Source organism: Scyliorhinus canicula, chromosome 2 (assembly GCF_902713615.1).
Source record: "Scyliorhinus canicula chromosome 2, sScyCan1.1, whole genome shotgun sequence".
Classification (NCBI taxonomy): Eukaryota; Metazoa; Chordata; class Chondrichthyes; order Carcharhiniformes; family Scyliorhinidae; genus Scyliorhinus; species Scyliorhinus canicula.
Window position 1 is genome coordinate 213,135,737 of NC_052147.1, and position 13,596 is coordinate 213,149,332.

General features: G+C 43.8%; 1 protein-coding gene across 12 annotated transcripts in view; it reads left to right on the plus strand.

Annotated features, from left to right (window-relative positions):
* Window positions 1–350: 350 nt before the first annotated feature.
* The window catches only part of LOC119961940 (formin-like protein 2), a 314,356-nt gene continuing 301,110 nt past the window's right edge, over window positions 351–13,596 (plus strand). For 8 of the 12 annotated variants that reach the window (XM_038789533.1, XM_038789532.1, XM_038789536.1 and 5 more), the window contains exon 1: window positions 351–964. In XM_038789533.1, the coding sequence (XP_038645461.1) occupies window positions 848–964 (117 nt within the window). In that variant the 5' untranslated portion in view covers window positions 351–847. The remainder of the gene's footprint in view (window positions 965–13,596) is intronic. The other 4 variants (XM_038789539.1, XM_038789538.1, XM_038789543.1 and 1 more) reach the window with 1 other exon arrangement.

The window sequence follows — 13,596 nt, forward strand, 5'->3', positions numbered from 1 at the left end:
CGCCAAATAAAGTTCATTCATTTGTATTTAATTGCAAGCATTTTTATTCATAAAGGGTGAAATAGGTCCCCATAGTCCGTGCAGAGTATACATTCAGCTCAATAACTAGACTTGAGTTCCCGCTCAAAATTGCAATGCATAACTTTTATTTTGTTGGGAAATTAGGTTTTTAAAAACCCAGACACCATAAATTAAAATTAACCTAGTTCCTGGAGGGTTTGAACACATCGAGGTGCAGTAACATTCATAGTGCTCGCTTTCAGCAAATCCCACCCTTCATGCAGAGGACTACAAATCCCAGTAAACCCCATCCCAGCCCCTATGACAGTATTGCGCAAACGCTGCTCGGGGTGAGTGGCTGGCTGGCTGTGTGTCTGTGATCAAAGCGCTTATTGTGTGAATGGAGCTGGGGATTAGCTGGCTGCTCTGCTCCAGCTGAATCATGCATTGCACACACGGGGAGTGGTGCCCAGACTGTGCAAGGAACGGCTAGACCCGACCCTCTGTCTCCGTCCGGCAGGCTATAGGCAAAAGGGACTGACTGAGAGAAGAATGAGAGAGCAGCCACTCTCCGGGCGATTTCTCCTGCAGCCGCTGCTATGATGGTGGAGGGAGATCTGCAGACACATTGTGGGTTTGGTGTTGGCTGCTGAGATTCCAGGCGGGGAGGCAGAGAGAGAGAGAGAGTGTGTGTGAGTGAACTGAAGTCGGGGGAAGGAGAAGGCGGGCGGTGAGGAAGATCGCAGCAGGATTTTTTTTTTGTGTTGCAATTGCATTTGATTCGGTGTTCGGAAAGAAAAGGACAGGCTTTTTTGGGGGGATCGGCACGGTCCGGGGGGGCACAGTCATGGGAAACGCTGGAAGTATGGATTCCCAACACACGGATCTGCGGGCTCACTCTATGCCCCTGAAGGTGCCAATGCCCGAACCCAGTGAGCTGGAGGAGAGGTTTGTGGTGGTCCTGGTAAGTGCTCAACTCTGCATCCTCTCCACTCGCCTTTACCTACCAGAAAGTTTTCCATTTATCGTGCCAAGTAAACTGCATTATCTTTTTCCTCAGGAGAGTGTCGCGATCATAAAATGATCTCCCATTCTCCCCGCCTCCTCACAATGAACTTCCATTGAGTTGTTTTGCTGGATTTGGCATCAGATGGAGTTAGGGGAGGGGGAGGGCGATGAATCAAAGGTTAACAGCCATATGCTTCACATATCTCAGGTTAATCTGTTACCAGACAAGCAGAGTGATTCTGTTCACTGGCTGTTCAACGCACACATACACCCCTGAGCTCTGAAGGCTTCAATGTTTTACCATTCGCCGAGATTAAGGTTAAATCCAAATTTCTTCGGCGCTGTGTGTATTTTTTGTTGTTGTTGTTAAAGAACCTCCTCAAAGCCCTCAGAAACTCACAGACTGGGGTTGTATGCAGTGACTTTCAAAGGCGGCATCAACCAGCCAGTTGAAGTTCACTGGATATGAGTAAAGGACATGTTTTAAATTAGGGAAACAGTCATTCCAGAAACTTTTTTTGGTTGAGTACATCTGTGTGTGGATGTGTCCAAACTGCAAGCGGGTGCGGTCCCCCTGCTTCCAGCTTGGTAAATGTTGTAAACATCAGCTGTTGCAGAGAGGGTAACCTCTTGAGTTTCTATTTGTTTCACTGAATTGACTCCTTCCTCCAGTGCATCGGGACTCGGTCAAAACTGTACTTGTCCCCGGAAACCATAACTACCAACATTCTGCCAATTATATGGCAGCAAACTCCCCTTCCAACCAGTTAAAAAATATTGCCACGCTGCTTATAGTTTACCATCTTCACATTTCTGAAAAGAGAGTTGTGTGGCCTGTGTGGTGCACGATAGTTCATGCTGGAGGGGATGAAAGATCACACACTTATTGGGGAAGGGGATGGCAGGGAAGAGGGTGATTGCACAACAATATTCAGAACAACTTTGGATTCAGCCCCACCCAGTATGAAGACAGTCTGAATCCCATTCAAATCTGAAGTCTCTAAAGGCATAGGAGTAATGCTTATTCTGAAAACTTGCTCAACATGAGGGATTGAGTAGAAATGGAAGCATAGGCACAGGAAAAGCTTAAGAGATGAAAGATGAAACAGAAGTCTAGGTCAACTCTTTTTAATGGATTCTACAGGGCAGCTGCAGTGCTTTGTTGACTCTTGGCAATGGACTGTCAACGTTTTCATTTCTACATGTTCCATTAGGACCAATATTTTGAATGTGGTATGTTGAAGAGTGGCCATGTAAGATCTTGGATAATGGTTTATTTCAGTATTGTGCCTTCATTGGCTGTCCTGTTTCCTGCAGTACAATATTGACTCGATGACTACACTTCAAAGGTATGTCATTGGCTTTGGAATGCTTTGGGATGTGGTGAGAAACACTATAGAAATGCAATTTGGAGCAAATATAATTGTGGGGAGATTTGATTGAGGTTTAGATGATGATGGGTGTAGATAAGATGGAGGAAGAAAAACTATTCCCATTAGCTGATGTCGATGACTAAAGGACATAGATTTAAGGTATTGGGCAAGAGATATAAGGGGGTTTCGAGGAAGAATATTTTTACAGAGGAACTAGTAATGATCTGGAACTTACAGCCAATCAGGTGATGGAAGCAGAGATGGTCAGTGATTTCAAAAGGAAATTGACTAGCACTTGAGGGAAATAAAGTTATTCGGCTACAGAGATGGAATGGGGAAGTGGGACTGACTGGATTGTTCTAGACAATACTGAATGATGGAGAAAATGGCCTCTTTCTGTGCTGTTATTATTGTGTATGTTATGCTTAAAAAAATAAACTGTTTGCTGGGACAGGCTCATTTGACAGCCAGACGAGGTGATAACTGTATAACCCTTTTGACCTGTGGCCAGCGGAGTGGTTTCTTGGGCTCTTACATTTCACTACCAGGAATCCTGGGCAGATACATTAGCTGAACCCGATCTCCCACCTGTCTTAGTTGGATCCAGAGAACTCTCTAAGGCATATACCACACAATATGATGAATAATTTGTTTGGATATATACCTCAAACGTGACGATGAAGTAACTTATTTAGGCAGATTTGTTTCACATTACTGTGCTGAGTAAGTTGTTTTATGTTCTACTCCACGTGATCTTTGGCTGAAGCCATAAACCCCTTCCACCTCATTAGACCACTGAACAATCACTTGAGCCATGTGACCACCACCACCATCTTCTTTGATTAGTCTGAATCTTAATTAAATAGGTTGATGCCCCACATAGAGATGTTGTTACTTTGCCCCATGGACAACTCTTTTTGTAAAGAAAAATGACAAGCTACTTTTAAATCAAATGGTGGTAATTATTTCTCTGCCCTCCTCCCACCAAATGTATTATTTGAATTTGGCTCAATTGGCATTGGTTCAGGCTGAGTTTCATTTCCAAGTCTATAAATTGTTCATACTTCTTTAAACCATAATTGTATAATTTGATTCATACGTGGTATGCAAACTTATTTTGGTCATTTCATTTTAATATGAATTTAGTTTCCATGAGTGAGTTGGGTAGTTTCACAAGTAGGAATAAAAATCATATAACATGGAGATATTTTTTCATAATGTATTGTTCTTATTACATTGGATGTGGTGTCACTTATCACTTCCCAGTAATGTGATAGCTGCCTACAGGTAGTTCCCATATAGCTGGTGGAATCACACATTGCATTGTAGAATTGATTGACACAGTTCCTCTATTAACAGCTTAACAGAAGGAGCATTATACATTTAAACTGCATGAAGTGCAGAAAGAAAAACCCTGTTTTTTATAAAGTTGCCCTCTGAGTGGTGAATTATTTGTTTTAATGTACAGATTTGAAAGACAAATGTAATTCACCTGTGACTAGAGCGTGTGAGTTTTATTTTGTGCATGCAAATTAAAATGGTGACATTCTCACCTCTTAAATCAGGAGTAGTGTTCTCTCTTTAAGTGTTGTCCCTTCCTCCTTTAAATCTGCTGTCATCACCCCCTCTTCAAAAAATCAACCCTTGATTTCACCATTCTTGCAAACTACAATCCCATTTCCAAACTTACTTTCCTCCATAAAGTCCTTGAATGGGTTGTTGCCGCCCAAATCCTTCCCCATCAGTTCTAGAACTCCATGGCCAGGATTTGATGGTTCCTCCACAGCGAGTCTTCCCCTGGTGGATGCAGTGGGCCATTTAAATTGCTGTTTACTTTGGCAGAACTGTAATATCCCATTGTGGGTGGGAGGGGTGTAAATTCCTCGCCCATGTTTAATTCCCTCCACTCAGGTTTCCATCCCTGCCATAGTACAAAAACTGCTCTTAGCAAAGTCACAAATGACATCCTATGAAACTATGATAAGAGGGCAACTTCTTCCCCCCAGTCCCCACCTGCCCCATACTCTCAATCTATCTGCAACCTTTGTTACAATTAAAAAAAAAAAAATTAGAGTACCTAATTCATTTTTTCCAATTCAGGGGCAATTTAGCATGGCCAATCCACCTACCCTGCCCATCTTTGGGTTGTGGGGATGAAACCCACGCAAACACGGGTAGGTAGAATGTGCAAGCTCCACACGGACAGTGACCCAGAGCCAGGATCGAACCTGGGACCTCGGCGGCGTGAGGCAGCAATGCTAACCACTGTGCCACTGTCCTGTCCCCAACCTTTGACACAATTGACCACCATCCCTTACCAATGTCTCTCCATTGTAGTTCAGCTAGTGGAACGGCTTTCACCTGATTCCATTCTTACTTATCCAGTAGTAGCCGGAGAATCACTCGCAATGGCTTTTCTTCCTACTGTTGACTCTGGTATCCTTCAAGGATCTATCCTTAGTTTCTCCCATCCCCCATTTCCCCTCATCCAAAGACACAGTGTTCTTTTTCACATGTATGCTGATGACACCCCGCTCTACCTCTCCACCATCTTTCCCGACTCCTCCACTGGTGCTAAATGATCAGACTCTTTGGGCTGAATTCTCCGCTATCGGGATTCTCCATTTTGCCGGCTGCCCAGGGTTTCCTGACGCTGTGCGGCTGGCCCACAAGGGGAAACCCCATTGACCAGCCGGCGAAACGGAGAATCCCGCCCCAGATTTGTCATCCAATACAGGATGAACAGAAATGTCCCCCAGCTGAATATTGTGAAGAATGAGACTATTGTTTTTGCTCCACTATCCAGTCCCATTCCCCAGTTACCAACTCCATCCATCTCCCTGGCAATATTGTGAGATTAAGCCAGTCTGTTCACAACCTTCATGTCACATTTGATCCCACAATGTGCTTCTGGCCTCATACTCATGCCATCACTATGACCATCTATTTCTGTAACTACTCCCCTGTCTCACCTCCTCTGCTGTTGAAATCCTTAACCATTTCTTTACCTCTCAACTTGACTATTCCAGCACATATCTGGCTGATCTCCCACATGCCACCCTCTATAAACCTGAGGTCATCCAAACTTTTGCTGCCCATGTCTTAACTCGCAGCAAGTCCTGGCTCCTGTTTGAGCAATGCCATGATATTTTAATATCCTCTTCCTTGTCTTCAAATCCGTCCATAGCCTCATTCCTCCTATTTTTGTAATCTCCCTCCCCCCCAGATCTCTGTGCTGCTGTCATTCTGGTTTCTTGTGCACCCGCAATTTAAATTGCTCCACCCTTGGTGGCTGTGCTTTCAGTTATCTGGGCCCCAAGCTCAGGAATATCCTCCCTACACCGCTCCACTACGCTACTTCATTGTCCTCCCTTTAGACAATCCTTCAAAAAGTATTTGCCCACGCTTTTGGTCATCTGACCAAATATCGTTTTTTAAAATTAGTTCATGGGATGTGGGTGTTGCTGGCTAGACCAGCCTTTATTGCCCAACCCTGAGGACATTTAAACGTCAACCATATTGCTGTGGATCTGGAGTCACAAGAACAACAGATTTCCTTCCCTCAAGGGCACTAGTTAGACCACACTTGGAATATTGGGCGCAATTCTTCGCACTCACGACGGTGCAGAGATTAGCGGGGGTCGTAAATTTTTACGGCCACGCTAGTCTGACGCCCTCCCGCTATTCCCCCCCCCCCCCCCCCCCCCCATGCCCAACTCCCGACACGAATCGATGCCGCCGTTTTTTTACGGCCAGCAGCGATTCTCAGCTGGCCGATGGGCCGAATTCCAAGCCCTTTACGGCCGTTTTTACGAATGGCAAACACACCTGGTCTGGCCGTTCGTAAAAACGGCCGTAAAGTCCCGATCTTGCCAACCATGGCACCGATTGGCACGGCCATGCCAAGGGTGCCATGGGCCCGCGATCGGTGCCCACCGATCGCGGGCAGCGGGTCCGATTCCCGCGCACTCTTTGCCCTTCCGCCGCCCCGCTGTATCACTTCGCGGGGCGGCTGAGGGGCATCCCGGCCCGCGCATGCGCAGGTTTCGCGCAAATGCGCGATGACGTCATCCGCGCATGCGTGGGTTGGAGTCTTCCAATCTGCGCATGCGCGGCTGACGTCATGTGACGCGTCAGCCGGCGCAAACTCTGGCAAGCGGGCTTAACAAAATTCTCCGGCGCCCGCAGGATCGCCGCCGTGCCGGTCGGGGGCCGTTGAAAGCGCCCCCCTCTGGTGATTCTCCGGGCCTCGACCAGCTGAGTGCCCGCCGAGTTTGGCCGAGTGCTGCCAGCGTGGGTTACTCAGGTCCCACACGGCGGGACCTGGAAGGTGTGTCCGCAGGGGCCGTCCTGGATGGGGGGGGGGCGGGGTGATCCGACCCGGAGGGGGGGCCTTCATGGTGGCCTGGCCCGCGATTGCGGCCTACCGATCAGCGGGCGGGCTGGTTCTGTGGGGGCCTATATTCCTCCCCGCCGGGCCCCTGTAGGGCTCTGCCATATTGCCCGGGGGCCGGCATGGAGATGGCAACCCACGCACATGCGTGGAATCACGCTGACTGTGGCATGCATGTGCGGACTCGCGCTGGCCGTAGTGTGCATGCGCGAACTCGCTCCGGCAGTAGCACGCACGCGCTAACTCGCGCCGGCTGGAGCTGCGGGAACCACTCCAGCGCCGACCTAGCTCCCTAGGAAGGGGAGCATACGGGAGAATTGAGGACTGTTGACGCCGGAGTGGTTCACGCCGCTTTTCACGCTGCCGTCAGAATTTAGCCGCGGGATTGGAGAATCCCGGCTCAGAAAACTGAGCTCTAGTTAATTATTTCTTTCTCTTTTTATGACATGACATCTTCTCTGCTCCCAAGAGCAACAATCGCAGCTTCCCTAGTATCTCTACACAACTGAAGTCCAGCATCCCTGGCTACCATTTTGCCAAATCTCTTCTGCACTCTCCAGTTATGATCCCTAACACATGGTGCCCAGAATTGGGCACAGTACTCCAACTGAGACTCATACGTTGAGCATAACCTGCTTACTTTTTGAACTCTTCCTCTATTGAAAGCTAAGGAGTCCATATGCTTTCTTAAAAGAAAAGGTTAATTTATCGTGCCACCGTCAAACATTCATGCTCATAAACCTCAAGCCTCTTTGTTCCTGCCCCTTCTTAAAAATCGTACCACTTATTTTACATTGCCCATCCTCATTCATCCTACCAAAATGTATCACTTTATACTCCTCTACATTAAGTTTTATCTCACATCTGCCTATTTCACCAGTCTAAGTTGTCTGGAAGTCTGTTAATGTCCTCCACATTGTTTATTAGATGTCTGAGTTTTGTATCCTCTGCAAAATTTGAAATAACATCCTGTGTCCTTAAATCCAGGTCATTAATATATATCAAAAATAGGAGTGTGGCTAATATCACCTTTGTGGAACATTACACTCCACTCTGAAAAGCATCAATTCACTGTTGTTCTCTGCTTTCTATTCCTGAGTTAACTTTAGTAACCATCCCTCCACTTTCAATTTAATTCAATGGGCTTTAATTTTACAAACAAAGCTATTATGTGATACTTTGATAAATGGCTTTATACACAAGGTCAACCAAACTACTCATCAACCCTCTCTGTTACTTTATCAATGATATCAACCAATTTAGTCAAACATGATTTGTTTTTTAACATGAGTGAGACTTTTCATTGTTAACCCATACTATTCCAAAATAATAATTAATTTTCTCCTGGTTTGTTCACAACCAACGTTGTTAACTGACTCTTCATTGTTTTATCACTCTCCCACTTCTAAAACAGGGGTGTAACATTTGCAGGTTTGTTATCCCTGAAAGTTTACCCTTTACTGGTCCCGCCATGTATGAGAGTCCTGTCCATAGTCAATGCCACTTGACAACAGCAACTTTCATTCATATAGCACCTTTAACGTAATTAAACATCCCGAGGGCTTCACAAGAGCACTATCAAACAAAGTATGACACAGCCACATAAGGAGATATTAGGACAGGTGACCAAAAGTTTGGTCAATGAGGCAGTTTTAAGGAGTGCCTTAAAGGAGTGGGAGAGAGAGAGAGAGATAGAGGGTTGGAATTCTAGAGCTTTGGGCTAAGCCAGCTAAACGCACAAACTGCCTGTGGTGTTTCCAAAAACCTTGGGATGCACAAGAGTTGGAAGAGTGGCTATACCATTACCTTATGCAATATGTTATCTGAAGGAAGGATTTGTTGGCTCTTACCAGGGTAATATGATGCTCCAGGCAAGCTGCAGCATGAATCATAATCACAATTCTCCACAACTAAATAGACCAAGGTTTGGAAAGTGACAGTGGTACGCTTGCTTGGGGAATGTTTCTTATTCCTCGTCTTCATGTGGCAGGATGTGGTTTACTGAGATTTTGGAGCTCCAGAAAATTCCCCAGTACATCCACAAAAGAATAGATTTGCAGGGCTATGGAGAAGAGGCACAGGTGGTTCAAAGGAGGAAACACCTGAATTAACATGGCACCTTTCACTATCTTGGGACGTTCCAAACAACTTTACAGCCTATAAAGTACTTGTTGAACTGTAGTCATTGTTGGAATGTCAGAAAAAAAGAGCCGACAAAGTATGATGGGCCAAATGGCTTCCTGTGTACATGATTCCTGCAATCCCACGTCCTGCATAAATAGTTGTGATTGCACGCAACAGGTTTGGTGACTTCCAGTTTAATTTTCCCTCTTTAGCATACTGAACTGCAGGGCAGAGCTAATACTAGCGCACTGTTGGTATTTCTTTAACATCTTTATTGTCTGTGGAAAGCATTTATGGTGACAAAACTGCTATTAACCAGGCTTTTATGCAAAATAGTGAAGGGTAGTTTCATTGCATTGGCTGTCGACGTGGGAAATTGTCAAATACAGTTAAAAGCTAGCTACTTTTGTAGATAGTTATATCAAAATTTTGAAATTGGGTGCTTCATTAGTAGATTTTGGCTGTCATTGGAGAGTTGGATTGTTTGGTTCCATGCATACAGCGCTGTAGAAATGCCCAAATCAGTCTTTTTTTTAATTTTGTGATTTACTGACACATGGTACTAATTACATGATAACATCAAGTTAGCCAATAAATTATGGACAGTGTTTAAGTGGGTTAGTATTAATTTTCCAAATCTATTAGCTGTTCTTGAATGTAGTTGCAAAATGAGAGTATCATGTTCCTGCATGTTTTTTGTCTTGAATCTGGATTTTACAATTATCGGAAAGATCACAAGAGACTCCACTCTCTCCATCTTGTATCTCCACCACGTGTAGCAATTCTAACCTTACATTCAGCACGCCAGTTAGGCCCCACTGGTATTACCTTCCGTAGGTAATAACACAGGCTGGAACAGAAAGGTAAATTCCGAAATTCCAAATCATTTCTCCATATTCTGAAATTTGTACTGCAGTTTTGGAGACCGCAACGATCTCCCAACGGTCATGACTAGTTTCTCCATTCTGCAGGACTCAATGGAATGTTTACTGGGCCTATAAGAACAAAAGAACGTCCTTTTCCCCTGCCAGCATGGAATTTTAACAGGGCTTTCACTTTTAGGATGAATCTGTTTCTTGTAAATGAGATTGGCTGAGTGCAACAACCAATTGGTTGCAGTATTTGTGGAATATGTCAAAATCTCTGAACACGCAATGTTTGCACCCTCTGGAGTGGGTAAAAAAAAAATCAAGCAGTCTGAAGTTTGTCGATGGAGAGTCACATGGTTCCTTCAGTCTGTACAACCAAACCACCTGCCAAGACGAGAAGGTGAACCAGCAGCAACTGCCCACACATTGACAAGAGAACAGCTATCAAACCAAAGGGAGCAGATGGTGGAAGCTGTTAAACCCTTTGCTCGCTGATCCAACTGAACCCAGAGACAAGGGACCAACACATTACTTCAAATCATAAGCTACATTGTACCTAGTGCTGCTGAATTATGTATAGAAATCTCCATTAAAATACATCACCTGCAAGTACTATGTAATCACAATACATAATTGATTCACAGATATATAAAGCTAAATCCTGAAAGCAAGTATTTTTTTAAATAAAATGCTTTGGATGACATATTCTCTTTATAGATTTTCAATACTGGTTTTAATTTTGATGCAGGAGTACAGTATTATGATCTGAAAGGTTAATCCAGGTTTGGTTCTATATTTTTACGGGGACTTTTCAATTGAGTGTTGCTCACTGACCTCCTGATAACCAAACTTAATTATTAAAATGATACCCCAGTCATTTGGAATCTCAGTTTATTTTCAAAGATCTGGGCGGATCTGTGGATTAAGAAATGTCATATTTTATAATCTTGTTGTTCTTGAAGAAAGGGAAAAAAGGAAATGGTTTTTGCTCCTAAAAAATAGTGAATTAAACCATTGTGTTGTGATTGAGCAAAAGTCTGCTGCTTCTTATTTTGTATTTGATTCAGTAAGCCAGTTGTTACTTGCTCCTCCCCATCAGTGTAGTCAGCTGATTGTTTTTGAAGCAGCACTTATTCCTCTCTGACACCTGTAAACTGTGAGCTGCTGGGATTTCTATGATCTGCCTAGATCCAGCACGCATTTCCTTGCAACCTTTCCCCTCCCCCTCCAGTCCATCCACAACAATGGAGTTGTAACAGTTCAACAGTGGGAACAATTGCGGAGTCTGCTTTGGTAGATTGGCAGGGCTGCATTATCCTTGGATACCTTCTGCGGGGCAGCTATCGAACCGTCATTCTTCTGGCTGCAAAAGGTGACGATGCTAAGAAGCAGAGATGGGTGAAAAGAATATCCATGGAGCATGCTGGCGGAGCATCAAATAGTCCCTTTATCATTTGGCACATAGATTACCTGTAGGGTTGCACAGAAACGTTGGTTCAGTGTCGATTTAGAAAAAAACATAAAATAACTGAGACGACATCAGTATGATTAAGTGCCTTAACCCTAGAGCAACCTCCATCAGCCAGCTGTAACTCCATGGCACATTAACATCACCGCTTTGTTATGGGGACGATCAGGTTAACCACAGTTCATCCAAACTTGATGTGTCTGCTATTTAACACAGTCTGAATGCAAAAACTAAATGATACAGCATTTGAAATATTTTAAACTGTTAGTCATAATGCATGCACAAGTATAATATCCATTTTTAATAGAAGGGCAGTTACATTAATAGAGCCAAAAGGGAACTTTTAGAGAATGATGCACCAAAAACAACCTTCATGGTTCAGTGCATGTTCCTCACCTTTGCTTTCAAGTCTCCATTGATTTTAAGGGAGTAGTAGTGGCACTGTGCTGCAGTGAATAGACCTTTTAAAAACTCATCACATTGGCCATGGGAGGGAGTCTGCTGTTAGAATTCAATTGGTTGATTTAGGTTTTATTTAATTTTTGCAGCACGAGATGCAATGTGAACATGTCTTTCTAGACTTGGTAGACGAATGTGCTGAGGAGCTTTGCAAGGTGCTTTTCTGCGGTGACTGTTGTTTTAAGTTAAAATGGTTTGAGTGGTAGTTCTTTACTTTGCTAACAATGATTTGACCGGGTATAACAACAGTGGGTTTAGTAGTGTGCTCATGATCTTCAGTACAGGCAATTGTTTTTTCATTGTTCAAAACCTGGTTACTTTCGTTTTATAGATAAGGAAACAATGGTTCAAATTAAAGCAGTTATCCCATTTTGCTGAAAGTTTCTAGAAAAAGAAGTCTGTTTTTTCTTTTTCGGAAGGAAATTCTCCAGATTTACCACACACGCATTGACTAGGGAGTGATCCAATTCGGTCAAAATGCCTGTGTCACTTGCTTTTGCCTTCAATTTATTTGCGAGTAGCCCGAAAGAATGCATTAAGCTTAGCCAAATAAAAGACCCTGATGTAGGCATGATTGTGCGATACCAACTTTGTTAGAAAGCATTGACTCTATTATAATGTGAATCCGTATTATCTTAGTATCAAATTTGACAATATGGTAGGTAAGAATTGCAAGCGTCTGCATTAGTTGAATCAGCAGAACTATATGCCTGATTTCACGTTTAATACATTAGATAATGTCCAATTATGTTGGCTGAAACAAAAGCAGTTAATGGTAGAAGGCCAGCAATGCGCTAGAGGATGAGGCTCATAGGAACTAAAATGAACCAGATGGATCCAACAGGAGTTATCCATTCTGACAATTTTGTGGGCGATCTATCAAACTTTTATCATTTATAAGGTGCAAATACAATAAATGTTTTTTATTTGAAATTTAATATTTAATTTGGTTAAAAAGGCTTTGGTTTCTAAATGTAGTGAGCTAAAGGACTGTAAAAGTCCATCTCCATCTTATAATTATTTATTTTATACCCTTTTTATATCCTCCACTATGACACAGAGTATGAGTCATAAATTTGGCTAATCTCCTATATTCTAAGTTTTTCCAATATTTATAACTAAGATTATTTAAATAAAATTCTAGTCAATATCAGAATGTGATGTTAGGTAATCTGTTGGGAGGCAGAAATGAAGATAAATGATTGGATTAGATTTTAGTACTGCACACAACATAAATCCCTTGCTCCCAGGATGAGTCTTTCACATAAAGGAGGTCAGATGGCAAGTTGAGTGAATTTCAAGATGAGGCTAACTTTGGCAGATAGGTGGTGTATGGGGATTGAATAGAAGTTGAGAGATGAGGATCAATGGATTTTAGGAAATGTGTATTATATATTATTTCTCTGCTGAAAAAGTGTTACTTTTGCAGACACGTTCTTTTCTGCTGACTGGTTTTCAACCAAGAATACTTTCGTCGTTACTATGTTGCTTTATTTTAATTTTTTTCTTTCTGTTTTCAGGGTTAGGTTATGAGGACAGGTTGTAAAACCCGAGGGCATGATTTTCCCTCCGGGTGTAGGAAACAGATGTCAAGGACTGTTTCAAGGCTGTGAGTCTGCTTCTGGGGGGAGGGGGGGGGGGGGGGGGGGGGGGGGAGGGGGGGGGGTGGAGGAGGAGGAGGAGGACGAAGAAGAAAGCAGTCACTTCTGTGATTTTCATGGGGGAGCCCCATTAATTGGCCTGAAAATGGGAATGCCTTCCAGGCTGGCAGTGCCAAGGAGCCCAGGTGGCAGCAGGTGTGCCAGAGTGCTACCCTGCCCAGAGCACGCCTACCAGGGGACCTCCGATGGCCTGGGAGACCCTCCCCCCTCCAGATCCCGTTGCACCTGGCCCACATTTATG